Below are 14,909 nucleotides of genomic sequence, written 5' to 3'. Positions count from 1 at the left end.
GGAGCATAGTCAGTGACAGAGACAACAGATTTATGAGCCACTTTTGGCAGGAGTTGTTCAGGTTATGTTGAACATAGCTCACTCCGAGTACCAGCTACCACCCCCAAACTGATGGGCAGACAGAGATAGTGAACAAATGGGTTGAGGGGTACCTTCGAAACTACATTGCAGGAGAGCAGAAGGCTTGGGTGAAGTGGCTACATCTAGGGGAGTACTGCTATAATACCTCTTTCCATATGTCAATTCAAATGTCCCCTTTTATGGCACTGTACGGGTATGATGCTCCTAATTTTTTGGATTTTTTATTTGGGGACAGTAGGGTGCCTAAGGCCAAGGATACTTTGCAGGAGTGTCAGGACATTAGGCGATCCTTGAACGAAAATTTGCAAAAAGCACAAAATCAGCAGAAGCAATATGCTGATCAGCACAGGGTTGAGAGGTCTTTTGAGGTGGGAGATATGGTGTACCTCATGTTACAGCCGTATAGACAGTCCTCTCTCAAGAAGAGTGGAGCAGAGAAATTGAAACCACGCTACTATGGACCGTTCAAAGTAATCAGGAGAGTGGGCGAAGTAGCTTATGAGTTGGAGTTGCCTGCAGACAGTAAAGTGCATAATGTGTTCCATGTGTCACGCCTTAAGAAGGCATTGGGTCACAATGTGGTGCCTTCAGTAGTATTGCCACCTCTTGATGATGAGGGAAAGCTTATCTTGGTTCCCGAGGCCATACTTGACTCCAGGGAGAGGGTGCTTCGCAGGAGGACTATCAGGGAGTATCTAGTGAAGTGGAGGAACCTACCTGTCGAGGATGCTACTTGGGAAAATGAGCAGATATTGCAGCATCCAGAGCTGAAATTGCTTGAGGACAAGCAATTTTGGGAAGGGCGGACTGTAATGTCCCCTTTCTAGCATTCATAGCATGATGTTGTCGTTAGCCTATTTCCCCATAGTCCCGTAGGCTAACTAGGACATTAAAGGGGCTTAGAGGCCATTTGGCCTAGACAGTTTCAGTTGCAGGTCTTTCTGAGGGGGTTCTGGGGCAACTTTGGGCATACTTACTATTTATAGTAAGTCATCTTGGACATGGCCGGACATTCAGTCACAGTGGTATGTCGATGGTAATTGTTTAAAATCGACAGGAAAACTTATTTATCATTGATAAGATTTGTTATGCATTGATAAAGCCATTTTATAAAGTTAAATTTAAATATTTAACTTTATTAATGCATAGACTATAGTTTGTGGGAAATATTTAAATTAAAAGAGTTCCCTTTATTTTTATAACACATTGGAGACATAAGGTACATAAAGGGAGTTATGTTTTATCCCACATTGAGAAAATGAAGGATTGAGCTCTTGTGAGAACACTATAAAAGAAATGGAAGAGCATTTTTTTGAATGCTTGGATGAAGATTAATGTTATGTTGCTGGATATCTGATTATCGGGCTTGGAGGACGGAATCCCTCTTTGCTAGCATTCTCTTCGTTGTTGGAAGACATAGTCAGGAGGATCAAGGGTGTTTTCACTTCAAAAAATACACTGGGTTTCATTTGGGGCATCCGCATAAAGAAATTTACAAGGATTTGAGGTGCAGATCTGAAGTTAGTTATTGCTATAGTGCCGCATGAATAGTATTTTTCTATAGTTGGCATGAACAATATTTTGCTACAGTAGGGCGTGAATAGTGTTGGTATCAAGTTTACTTGTTTTTCCGGCTGATTAGAAGTTTGGAGGGCTGCCGACTACATCTGCAAAATACTACGGCAACTAATTCCAGGTTTCTTCTGTCAAATTTTGATACTTTGCATAATAATTGTTGAATACAAGTCTGAATAGTTGTTGCAGCCTTTAAGGCAGCTGTAAGTGCACATCTACATTTAAAAATCACCCTTTTATCAGCAGATTGAAACAGTTTCCAGATTTTTCATATACTGTTGAATGTGTGCCAAGTGTTTGTGAAAATGTTATGATGTGTATTATGCATTTTAATGTCACTTCATAGTTGTTCATAAATCCACTCATTGGAAAGCAATTTATTGAGGAAATCAGCTTTATGAGTTTGCATACAAAGTGTTTGACATTATTCCTTAAGTTAAATTTCTACAAGTCAAAGTTCAAATCAGGGGAGGATATTACAGATGGACTTCTACTTACACCTAGCCTTGGACTTAGCTAACCTACCAGACCTTCTTCTTGCTTTTCCCCCAATATCCTCACCAGAATCCTCTCCAACAACCTCAACCACCTTATCAAATTTAATTTTCTTGTTCCCCTTTTGTTCTAGGGCTATGTCAGGTTTTTTCTTTTTCTTAGTATCCTTGCTAGGAGATGGCCTAGTAGTATAGATTTTCATCCCCGTATTGGAGCTCGGGGGGGAATTCGGACTATGGCGAGGGTTTTCCACTACAACCTCTCTAGGGGGACACAAAGCTAAGTGGAAATGATACAGACGAAAAATTAACCCCTGATGAATAATGGTGAAGTTTAAGCCTTTACTCTTTTTTTTCCTAATATCATTAATCATATCCTCAAGCGAATGCAGAAGGAAAAACAGAATGGAAATGAAATCCCTATTTCTAAAGTGATTCAACAAAGGAAAGTGATAATAGTAGCACACACCAAACTTGCCTTCCAGTGTGAGATACTTCATCAGGACCAAACACACATCTCCCTAGGGCTCAGGTAACTTATCCCTTTTAAACCCTCATCTGTAGTGAATCGGCTCCTCATTCTTCGCAAAGAAATTATTCATGCTAGTCTCATCCGAGACTTTAGTAACTTTCTTCCATTTTTTGCCCTTGACAGTGAGTCTTGTTGCCATGGCAATTACCTCCTCCATGACTTGAAATGTAATGTCGTTGATTGTAACCTTCCTATCGTTCCAACTATTCACAAATTGTAATGCACAATTTTCATCGTACCCAGCCATGGACATCATATAGGGTAGAAAACTCCCTTCTTTCAGAAGATACCAGGTTGCCATCCTGTCCTTGAAGTTCTCTAATCTCATTGGTTCCAACCGATTCAGATCACCTACCATTTCAATTCCTCCACTATCCGGCCTCTCTTCCTCAGAATTACGCATCAGAACTTTATCACTTTCAAATTCTCCGTGACTACTCTCTTGCTTAATTCCTTTGAGAAAATAGGGATCAAAATTACAGACCCATGTATGATGTGCTCCAAAATCCTGTAACATCTTATTATGAGATTCGTGGGTATTAAAAAACCTAATTTTCTCTCCCCATCGATTTCTAACATCCCAATGCATAATATCTATCGTACTTCCTTTTGGAGAGTGATTCAAAGCTTGCAACGAGTTTCCATAATTACGAAAAGACAAGTTCCTTAATTCATAATTACTCCACTTGTCTTTTGTACGGCCATGTTTGTCTCTTATTTCCAAAACGCTAAAGTTTAATTTAGCGACAAAGTTCTCCATCTTGCCAAATTTGGCCTTACTTTTAAATTTACTAATCACCATTTTGAATTTTGCCGCCTTTTTCCTTGGATATCAACATCCTTAGATTTTTGTTAATATCAATTGAATTTTCCTAGCACCTGATTACCCTAACGTTAAACCCCATGGCAGCGGCAACGTCTGCCACTTGATTACCCTCATGGTAGATATGCTGGAGGTGGACCATTCTCATTTCCTCCAATATATTTTTAATATCCAGGATGATATTTCTAATCTTCCATCCCAATTTTGCCTCCCCCTTAACCAAATCGATCTCTAGTTTGGAGTCCCCTTCTATACTTAACTCTAAAATGTTTCTTTCCCTAGATAGTTGAAGACCCCATAATATTGCCGTAGCTTCTGCCACATTATTGCTGCCAATCCCCACCTGACTTGCATAAACCAACAACACATCACCATTCCTGTCTCTCAACACACCTCCAGCCGCTCCCTGTCCTCCTTTCGCAGCTCCGTTAAAATTCAGTTTATACTATGTGATGGTGGGTGGTCTCCATATTGTCTATTGTCTCCTCCTCCTAGCGAAGTTATCAAATAGGAAGAAATCCTCTTGACAACCCCACTTCTCAGCCACAATGCCTTCAAATCTTCTGGGTTCCTCCTTTGGCATTTTGTATTTAGCTACCCTTAGGTTTTCCTTCAACAGTTTGTTGTTTGTTCATCACTCCAAAAACCACTTCGACCAACCTATTTTCCTCCCTGAATATCCTGTTATTCCTTTCTTTCCATATGTGCCAGCATACATATGGTGGGATGATCTTTCATAAAAGGATTAGTCTTGGATGATGGAATGGGCAATCCCAATTGTCCACAAACTGTCCCAAATTATCTTTCATGACCCATGCCACCCCCAATCTTTCCCAAACCTTAGTCCAGATGTCAACCGCAAACTGACATTCAATGAAAAGGTGGTAAATACTTTCTTCCTTTTGTTCACAAAGGCAGCAACGGTTTGTTATGTAGAATCCTCTTTTTTTCAAATTATCAATTGTTAAAATTTTTCCATGTTGAACCGTCCACCAAAAGAAATTAATCTTAGGTATAAGGTTATTGATCCATACCTTGCTCCATATAGTTGGGCATAGTTCCTTATTGAACATTAAGGTATAAGCAGATTTGACAGTGAAGTTCCTATTCGAAGTTAAATCCCAAGCCATGATATCCTCCCGTGGCAATAATGGGAGTCTCTGTTCCTTTATTAGTTCTTCCAGTTCCTCTATGAGAATAACTATCTCCCGCGGATAGTCCTCCTTATACAGCTTCTTCCATCTCCTCCCCTGATCAATGTAGTCTCCCACTTTAACCCCTATGTCCTCCTTAAGGAGTTCCATTAAACCACGAAATTTACTTAAGGCCAACGGTTTCCCATCCGTCCACCTGTCTTCCAAAACCTTATATTGAAGCCATTGCTCACAATCCACCTCAATCCTTCTCTTAGTAGCCCTCTATTTCTAACAATGTTCTGCCAGATCTTTGAACCTCCTGGGAGGTCATTATTATATAGGTTCCACCGAAAGGAGGTATTAGACAAATATTTAGCTTTCATAATATTTCCCCATCCGGTGTTTCCTTTTGCTGGTCTTCGTCCAATTTTTGTGAGAAAAGCTTTATTAAGGTCTTTCATTCTTCTAATCCCAAGCCCCCCCTTAGCTTTTGGTTTACACACCTCCTCCCAATTGACCAGATTCAATTTATTTTTCTCTTCAGTCCCTGACCACAGAAAATTCCTTTGAATTCTCTCAATTTTCTCAGCCATATTTAGATTAATCTTAAATATGAATAAGAAATAAATAGGGATTCCCTAAAGAGCAGCAGTAATCAGTTGTAGTTTTCCAGCATTGCTTAATATCTTTTATTAATGTTATTAAATATTTACATATTTTATTATTATCTCTAATATATTTACTTACAAATATTTTTTGGGTTTGAAATGTATCAAACGCTATTGCAGAGCCAGGGAGATTTATGAAATTGGATATTATTTAAATATTCCGTGCAAATGCCCAATAAATGATGATTGGCTGGACAGTAATGGAAGTGTTAGTCCATTTTTAATCAGTTGAAAACAAATAGTAAACTGGATGTCTATCCATGTCCCTATCAATCTGCTCACTAAACTCAAATTACTACCGGTAAATTCAATAAATAATAATTACATGGATGGAAACGGGTCTTAGCAACGGAGAAACGCATTTCGGCCGTTGAAACGCGAAATGACATTCTACCGTTGCGTTTCTTGCAACTAAGCACTGCAAACGTTGAAAACAAACAGGAATTGAATAAAACCCCATTCAGAAAATTTAAAAAAAAACTACACTACAAACGTTGAAAATAGGAACTGCAAGAAATCGGGTTGATTACTTAAAAAACATAATTAGGATGTTTATGGTGTTTCCAGCGAAGAGGAAGAGTCCAGTTAGCCCATATTTATACATCTCTAAGCTGACAAGCTACAATTAAATTCAGAAAGAATGGAAATTTCTTGTATGATTGAATATGCTCTTTGCTATAGACTATTTTATGCCTAGAACAATATGAGGAATTGATAAGATTTGTAGAGGTTAAAATAATGCATTTTATCTGGAGGTAAGTTTTTTCCATTTTGCTTTCAATCGTATTTCTCTGCTCGTGATGAAGAGTTTCATATTTGTCTATAGATTTTTTTAGTGTTGCGTCAAACGTAGAAGTTTTAATTCTCATATTGGCATCAGGTTCCTCCTCTCTGTTATATTGTTCATATCCAGACTACTTGTCTTGTTACATATGCTTATTTATCTATCGTCGCTTAAAAAATAGGATCACTTTTTGTACTGCAACTGAAATGTTCTTGCATTGGTTTTAAATGCATGTTAGTTCTGTTTTTTTCATGTATACTCTTTAATCTCCCGCTAAGCTTTTTATCCGCCTAAAAATTCCCCCTCTCAAATGCTAGTGTAAGTTAGCACATCTCAAGAATCAAATACCAGCTCAACAATCTTGGGAAGGGATCTTTAAAGGTTTCTAATGATATTCATAGTTCTTTCAGAAGACGTATTCATAGCCCACAAATGATTGCTAGTTTCTTGATATAATGATAGAAAATCTTAATTTTGCGTCTTCTTCAAACATTAATAGCAATTTTTTCGCAATGGACAAATCTTACCGCTTTTAAAAACTTTTACACTCTCTCTAGCATATCATGAAATTTCTGTATATTTAGATAGGAAAGTATACACTTGGCTCCTGACTACAATCCAACTGCATCCAGGTGATTTTTTAACCTTTTTATCTACCATGATTTTCTGCACATGTTTTAAGTTCTCCCATCTAACAGCCGAGGCATAAATGTTTGAGAGAAACACATAAAGGGCGGTGTTTTTAGGATTCAAATCAATAAGTTGTCTTGCTACCTTTTCACCTAGCTCTATATTCATATGTATTTTGCAGACCCCAAGCAAAGAAAGCCAAAAAACTGCATTGGGTTCAATTGGCATGTTGTTGATAAAGGTTTGGGCTTCATTCAGGCAGCTAGCACGCCCAGGAACGTTGACCATACAACCATGGTGCTCCATAGCAGGTGTGATGTTATAATATTGATTCATGAGGTGAAAATACAGCCAACCCTCATTAACTAGGCCTGCATGGCAACATGCAGTCAAAACACCAATAAAGGTTACATTGTTTGGTTTTCTACCGAAGTTTAAGGGCTTTCTTACCAAAGCCATGTATAGCATATCCTGCAATAATTGCATCCCATGAAACCAGATCTCTTTCACGCATCTTATCAAATACTCTGAATGAATCCTCTATACTCCCACATTTGGCATATATGCTTACAAGGGAATTCCCAACAGAGATATTAGATTGAAATCCACTTCTAATGTTGAATTCATGAATTTCCATTCCTTCCTGTAGACCAGCTATGTTAGCACAGGATGAAAGAACAATTATAAAGGTTTCAGTGTTCAACTTCATATCTGTTGTTTGCATTCCTTGGAAAAGCTTCAAGGCCTCTTCACCATAACCATTCTGTCATATCCTGCAATCATTGCATTCCATGAGATGGAGTTACGCTTTGATATGTTGTGAAAGAGTTTTAGAGCATCCTCTGCGCGCCCATTCTGCATGTATCCTGAAATCATTGCATTCTAAGAGACTACGTTCCGTTCAGGCATTTTCTGGAAGAGATGAAATGCCTTATCGGTGTACCTATTATGCGCATAACCTGCGATCATTGTTGTCCATGAGATCACATCTTCTTGTAATACTTTTTCAAATACATTACGTGCACTATCAATATTCCCACATTTGCCACACATGTCGACAAGGGCATTCCCCACATATGCATCGGATTGAGAGTCATTTCTAATGATTTCTTCTTGAATCTCCTTGCCTTTCTTCAGATTTGCCATATCAACACACGAAGAGAGAATACTTGCAAATGTGAACTGATTGGGTTGAATGTTGTTGTCTTTCATTTGGGGAAACAAGATCATAACCCTCTCACCATATCCATGCCTTCTATATGTTGTAATGATCGTTGTCCACGATATCACATTTCGCATGGGTATTTGATCAAAAACTTCCCGAGCATCCATCAGGCTACCATATTTATCACATATTTTTATAATATAATTTTATATGAATGTTTCCTAATAATATATCTGGCTTCAATCCTCTTGTTGTCATATGGTTGTGGACTTGTTTGTCATCGGATAGGGTTTTCTTCTTAGTACGTTCTTGCAACAAAGAAAAGCGTAATGGTTGGTCCATGAGATCAACAATGTGCAGGGCCTCTTTTGTTTGGATTTGCTTGCTGAGCATGCTAACAATTTGAAAACCGTTTCTACTTATAACTTCAGAGAACTCCATGTCTTGTTTCAGAGCTCCCAAATCAGCACGTACCAGAAGAATAATTCTAAAGGTTTCTAAGATCGGCTTGACATCTGACATTTGCATTTGCTGAAAAAGCCTTAGTGCTTCCACACCATTTCCATTCTCTGGATGCATTTCCATCATCAAATTCCACGAGACAACATTTCATTCAGGCATCTAAAGAAAGAGCTCCAGGGCCTTGTCAAGGTCTCTACTGTGTGGATAGCCTGAGATCATTGCATTCCATGAAACCACATTTCTCTCGGGCATTGTATCAAAGTATTTCTGGGCAATGTCAAGGTTCCCGTTCTGTGCATGCCCTGCAACAATAGTAGTCCAGGTGATCACATCTCATTAAGGTATTCTGTCAAACACATTGTGTGCATATTTCAAACCACTACATTTTGCGTACATGTCTAGAAGAGCATTGCCTATAACAACATCGGACTGAAATCCACTTCTAATTATGTCTTTGTGGATCCTCTTACCCCTTCTCATGTTCTGCAAGTCAGCACATATAGAGAGAACACTGAAAAAGGTAAATTGATTGGGTTTTGTGTTTTCTTGGTACATTTCATTAAAATTGCCAATGCTGCCTGAGCATACCCTCTTCTGGCATAGGCTGCAATCATGACCGCCATTGAAATTACATCTAGTTTATTCATTTGCTTCAATATTCTACTAGGTTAAACCAGTCTACTACATTTAGCATTAATCATCATAAGTTTATTCATGTCTTTTCATTGGCATGTTGTTTGAATGATGTGGGCATGCACCAGTTTGCTCTCAGCCAAGCATTTATTGTTCAAACTTCAGACACTCCTACAGGAGAGATTCATGAATACATGACCATAATGAGATGCCTCGACTTAAAACGTCGAGAGCTTCGTTTAGATACCTCGCTAACAAAAATTAATTTCGGGAATCATATCCGAATTACCCTTAGAGTTTGGCTTGGCATGGCCATCCCCTGCAACCACGATGCTATTAGTGGTTGTGTATTTACTTTTTAAATGAAGAATGGAACGAAAACCCAAACCATTAGCATCTTTCGAGGCTTGATTAGTTGTTTCATGTATGTTGTTTCTTATACGAAACAACGCTAGCATGGTCCATAAGTTCATCAGATTTTTCAATTTCTTTGATATGAATTCTAAATTTGCATTTGTGTGATCAGAGCCCTGAAAATCAAATGAAAAAAGGAAAGCACAAACCCCGTGGAAGGATTTTTCCGTATTTCTTATAATTGAAGACCATCCAGACATTATATAGTATATACATGCAAAATTCTGTCCACAAGTAGGTGACATCATAGATGATCCAACTTCAGCATTCACTTCTGTTGCAGATCTAAAGCTTTATTCTAGTTCTAAAAATAATTAACCACAAAGACTGAGAAATTGAAAATGGATTTTAAACAATAGTTTGATCGTATTTACCTTATGTCCATATTCTTATGGTGGATTAAACCCCATGAATCTATGCCCAAATATGCAAACACGTAGGCCCTGAATCCACCTGAGGACCAATAGTTGGACCGTGCATTTGTGAACAGGCAAGCGCAAGTTTCCCGACTTGGAGATGGACTGGATGGCGGTGGTTCTGCTAGCACCACTGTATCAGATCCTTCGCAAACAATGCAGTTCTGTGTCTCTTGAAATAAACTAAAATTAGAAATATCTTTGGCCGCCCTTTTTTCCCAACTTGAACCGTCATTTTTTCTAGGCCTGAACAGGACACTTCCCGGCAAAGGATCCCATGGGAAGTAGCCTATTGGCTAACAACTGGATCCAATACCTTAAAAAATTTAACTACTTTTATGGTTGTAATTTAAATTTGAGAACACCATCTCAGTTGTATTGTTTATTATTTCTCTTGTAACAAATTGGTAACTGAAGGGTAGTATAGTTTATACATAGGTCCTGTGGGTTCATGCATCCGAAACGTTTTTACACTTTACGGCCTCCAATATTACCCCCTGATGCTTTATTTTTATTGATGCTCTTTGGGTAATGCATAAATAGGTTATTTCTGGGCATTTTATAAAGACTAAATGTCCTCCTGCTACTGTTGATACTGTGTTGGAATAAGTAATTATTGTTATGGAATAGGAGTTTATGCCCATGCTTCCCTCCATGGGATGAGTAATTTTAATTTAAGCTGGTTTTTTAAAATATTATAAACCTAAATACGCAATGCTTTAGTATTGAAGAAATGAAACTGTTGAAGACAAATTCCTATACTGCCGTATGCATTGCCAAGGAAATAGATTCCTTGCCCCTGATAGTGCATTTGACAAGGAAGCAAAATCAATGCAAACGATGGATAATGATTATAGTAAGGGGTAATGGGCTCTCTAGTATACTCTAAATGCACTCTCGGCTTATAACGTCTAGAAGAGGAGGCGTTAGAGCGTCGAGCGCGGCGTAATAGCAACGGCTTGTAATTTTTACTGTTTTTGCGAGCCAATGTCAAAGCAGATAATTGGCCTTTTCAAGATTTTTAAAATATATAGAAATGTATAGACTATAGAAAACTTTATATACTCCAAAAAATACTGAAATTGGATTGGTTGAGATTGGTTGAATTAATTGATCTATTCCATTTTAATGATTGCAATAGTATTGTGTTGTAAGCGGGAACTAATAATGATTATGCTTTTGCTTTTGTTTGTCTCATGTGCATTTAATCCGTGGACAGAGGGAACGTAAGGAAAACACTTCAAAGCTTTGGCAAATAAAGAGAGGAGGAAAATATCTCACACAGTTTCCATTGGTTCAAAGTTGTATGTACAACATCAAACTAGTGTTATGAAAGCACATAGACTGGCTCCATCAATTAGTATTCAAGGTAGATTAACTGACACGAAAGAAGACTGACATCTTTTGGAAGACAAACTTGAGAATAGAAAACGGAAAGGACTGAAACTTTTGATTAAACTTATAAACATCTAATATGTAGAACTTTGACTACCAGATGCCAATGTTTCTGTGGGATTTGTATTTCTCAGGAGATCTGATATGGTAGCTGTCAAATTGGAAGCAACTACACCTCCCATCAAAGATTTCTTCAGGCTCTCCAAGGCATTTGCTACATCTCTCATGGAAGGTCGCTCTCTTGCTGATTCAGCACTGCAAAGAAGGCCAACATGAATAAATGAAAAAAGAAGACATGTGTTGTCTTCCATGTTTTCACGTACATCTTTCAACAGCTCGCTATCAACAATATCTGTCAATCTGTCTGGAAAAGCCAAATTCACCCACTTATGCAGGTTCATGTCCCCCACAAACATCTCGTCACTTGGCCTCTTCCTTGTAACCATCTCTAGTATCAGAATTCCAAAGCTATAAACATCTCCCTTGGTAGAAACATTCCCACCCAATCCATACTCTGTAACAAATTTTATTCATTAAATTATGAAAAGATTTTGATAAAACAAATATGATAATGTTAAACAAAGATAACTGAAAAATGTTACCTGGAGCGATATAGCCAATGGATCCTCTGAGCCCAAATGTTGTTGTGCTCAATGAATCTACAGTATTTGCTGTAGTTAAGCGGGAGATACCAAAATCAGTGACAAGGGCTGTCATGTCGCCATCCAAGAGCACATTGTTTGGTTTTAAATCACAGTGCACAATTTGAAGAGGAGAATCATGATGTAAATATTCCATTGCATGTGCTACATCTACAGTGATGCTCAAACCCTCACTGAATCCCAGCCTGCAAATGCCCTCATAATCTCTGTCAGGATGCAAATGTTTTTCCAAGCTCCCATTAGAGGCGAACTGAAGAACTAAACCTTTGATGTCAGGGTAGAAAAATGCACTAATGATCCTGATGAGATTGCGGTGCCGAATCCTCCCTAACAATTTGGACTCCCTTTTAAAACTCTTGAGAGCTTCTTCATTTTGAAAAGTAAGAGATTTGATGGCAATGATATTACCATTCCTCAAGATGCCTTTATACACGGATCCGAAGTTACCTACTCCAAGCAAGTTTGACTCATCAAATCCAGATGTTGCAATGACAAGATCTTGATAAGAAAATTTTGGGTAACCGAGCCTTCGAAAAATAGAGCTCGAGGGACTGACTAGCTGCCTTGAAAATTTATGCCACCACAGAATTCCTATAATGAAGAAGAATAAAACAAATCCAATGGTACCAACAACTGATATCACTATTTTCTTAAGCGGGGAATGTTTTTGGTGGATGAGATTTGGGCATGCAGGCAATGAATAGTTTTTGGAGCCACACAGTGCAGAGTTCCCCATTAACAATATTATAACATTTCTATTTGAAAACAACCCTGCTGCCGGAATCTGCCCTGACAAATTATTGAATGAAAAGTCCATGTCTTGGAGATTTTTCAATTTGGAGAGTGAGCCTGGTATTGGACCTACTAAGGCGTTGTGGGACAGATTCAGATGCTCTAGTGCTGCGCAGTCTCCTAGGGAATTTGGAATAACCCCACTAAGCTGGTTTCCAGATATATCTATGCCTTGAGCCATTACAATTTTACTCATCTCCGGTGGCAACGAGCCCTGCAGAGAGTTCCATGAAAGATTGAGGTAGAATTGCAGATTTTTCAGTGTGGCAATGACTTCCCGAGGTATCTTGCCCACTAGCTTATTGTAAGATAAGTCGAGGAGCTCCAACTTCTGACATCCCTCCAAACTTACTGGGATATCCCCTGACAACTTGTTGTGGTGAAGATGAAGACGCCTTATCTGGTGGGAGTTACAAAGAGAATCTGGAATTTTTCCAGATAACTGGTTGTGATGAAGAGATAAGGCTCCGAGATGTTGCATTTGACCTATCTCACTCGGAATGCTTCCTTCTAATTTATTCACATGCAGATACAGTTGTTCTACCTTAAGGAGTCTTCGAATCCCAGATGGAATACTGCCGCTGAAAAGGTTATTCCCTAGATCTAAGAAAGTTAAATTTGTGAGATTGACAATTTGTTGTGGTATGCATCCGCTTATCTTGTTCATTTGTAAAGCCAAGTAATTGAGGTTGGAAGACAGTTGGCCTATGGATGGGGGCAGTTGACCAGTGAAATTGTTATATGACATTTCTATTACTTGCAAGTGGGAGCAATTTGTGAGAGCAGTGAGAAAAGCCAATGTGTTGCTGCTGTCAGTACCAATTTGATTGCTGTTAAGATAAAGTTTGGTGAGAAGGTTCAACTTACCCACCTCCATTGGAACCGTTCCACCGAGTCGGTTGAGCTCTAATTCAAGCGCGATGAGACGGGAACAATTTCCCAAGGAGCTTGGTATGTTTCCACTAAGCTGATTTCCCCATAAATAAAGGTTTTTCAAATTGGAGAGATTGATGCCAATTTCCCATGGAATATGCCCACTTATCTCATTATTATTCAGAATCAAGTCATTCAATTTTGAGAGATTTGTCAAAGAGACAGGAATGGTGCCTATAAAGTTGTTATCTTGAAGGATAAGCCTCTGTAGGTGACTAAGCATTCCTAAGTCTGAAGGAATGCTTCCCGATAGGCAATTCTCTCCCAAAGCCAATTGAACTAAGGCAGAGAGATTCTTGAAAGAGGGTGGAATAGTTCCCGTTAAGTTATTTTCAGCTAATTCTAGGTGAACCAGGGCAGACAGATTCTTGAAAGAGGAAGGAATGTTACCCGTGAGACTGTTTATGGCCAAGTCGAGGCTCTTTAAACTTGCGAGGAGGCTGAGCTCAGGCGGAATGCTGCCGTGCAGTTGGTTATCGGAGAGGCTCAAGTCATACAGTTTGCGGCAAGCGGAGAGGGTGAGAGGAATGGTCCCTTTTAGTTGATTGTTGTTCAGCCAGAGTATCCAAAGATTTGGGAGTTTGCTGAATTGGGATGGGATTGAGCCAGTTAGGCTATTGTGGGAGAGATCAAGGGATCGAAGAGATGAGAGATTCCCGAGCACAGGAGAGATGGTGCCCGTTAAACTCATCTGGGTTAAATTGATGGTGCGGACAGAGTGGGATTTGGAGTGACAAGCAAGACCAGTCCAGTTGCACAAGTGGTGAAGAGGAGTCCAGTCGGCCAGAGAAGAGCCGTTATTGGAAACGGCAGATTTGAATTGCAAGAGCAATTGTTGTTGTTGTTGTTGATGATGGTGAGAGAGACTGTTGACAGAATAAGGAAGAGCGGAGATTAATAACATGGAGAGCATCGAAAATAAGAGCAGGCGAGGAGCCATGGTAGAGCAAGAGACAGCGGGAGGCAGAGGAAACACACAGGTAGGCAAATGGAGATCATGGAATGGAGAAATAAATAGAGTGCGCGAAATCCGTGCCTAGAAATTACTAGGAAACCCGCCGTGTTATACATTTCTATTGCGATTGATTTTCAAATTTAATTAGAGTTGGGGAAAAGTTTTAGTAGTCATTCATGCTAAAGTTAGAACTTTTAATCACTAAGGTTCCGTTTGGTTGCTGGAAGGTCAAAATCGGGTTATCAGGGTTAAAATCAGGTTTTGCAGAAAAACATGGGTGTTTGGTTGGTTAAAATTATAACCTGGTTAAATTGGATGATGCGCTTCCAATAAAAAGGTGGAATTTGAAATTAAAACCA

General features: G+C 39.0%; 1 protein-coding gene and 1 pseudogene across 1 annotated transcript; both read right to left on the bottom strand.

The window, feature by feature from the left end:
• Positions 1 to 6,654: 6,654 nt before the first annotated feature.
• Positions 6,655 to 9,407, bottom strand: LOC149557548 (pentatricopeptide repeat-containing protein At2g13600-like; annotated as a pseudogene).
• A 1,728-nt stretch (positions 9,408 to 11,135) lies between these two features.
• Positions 11,136 to 14,581, bottom strand: LOC149557547 (uncharacterized). The gene is made up of 2 exons (XM_089785998.1): positions 11,811 to 14,581; positions 11,136 to 11,722 (listed from the first exon to the last, which is right to left on the bottom strand). The coding sequence occupies exons 1-2, from the start codon at positions 14,533 to 14,535 to the stop codon at positions 11,283 to 11,285; spliced, it is 3,165 nt and encodes a 1,054-aa protein (XP_089642124.1). The 5' UTR covers positions 14,536 to 14,581; the 3' UTR covers positions 11,136 to 11,282.
• Positions 14,582 to 14,909: the final 328 nt, after the last annotated feature.

This window comes from Cupressus sempervirens, chromosome 5 (assembly GCF_028749045.1).
Source record: "Cupressus sempervirens isolate cs-2001-9-10 chromosome 5, ASM2874904v1, whole genome shotgun sequence".
In the NCBI taxonomy this organism is placed as follows: domain Eukaryota; kingdom Viridiplantae; phylum Streptophyta; class Pinopsida; order Cupressales; family Cupressaceae; genus Cupressus; species Cupressus sempervirens.
The sequence above is the reverse complement of the archived record's forward strand: the minus strand, read 5'-3'. Positions and strand labels throughout refer to the sequence as shown.

Coding starts and splice junctions, on each gene's coding strand:
- LOC149557547 (XM_089785998.1), bottom strand. CDS start 14,535: ATGGCTCCTCGCCTGCTCTTATTTTCGATGCTCTCCATGTTATTAATC. Junction 11,723..11,810: donor CATTGGCTATATCGCTCCAG/GTAACATTTTTC, acceptor AATTTGTTACAG/AGTATGGATTGGGTGGGAAT.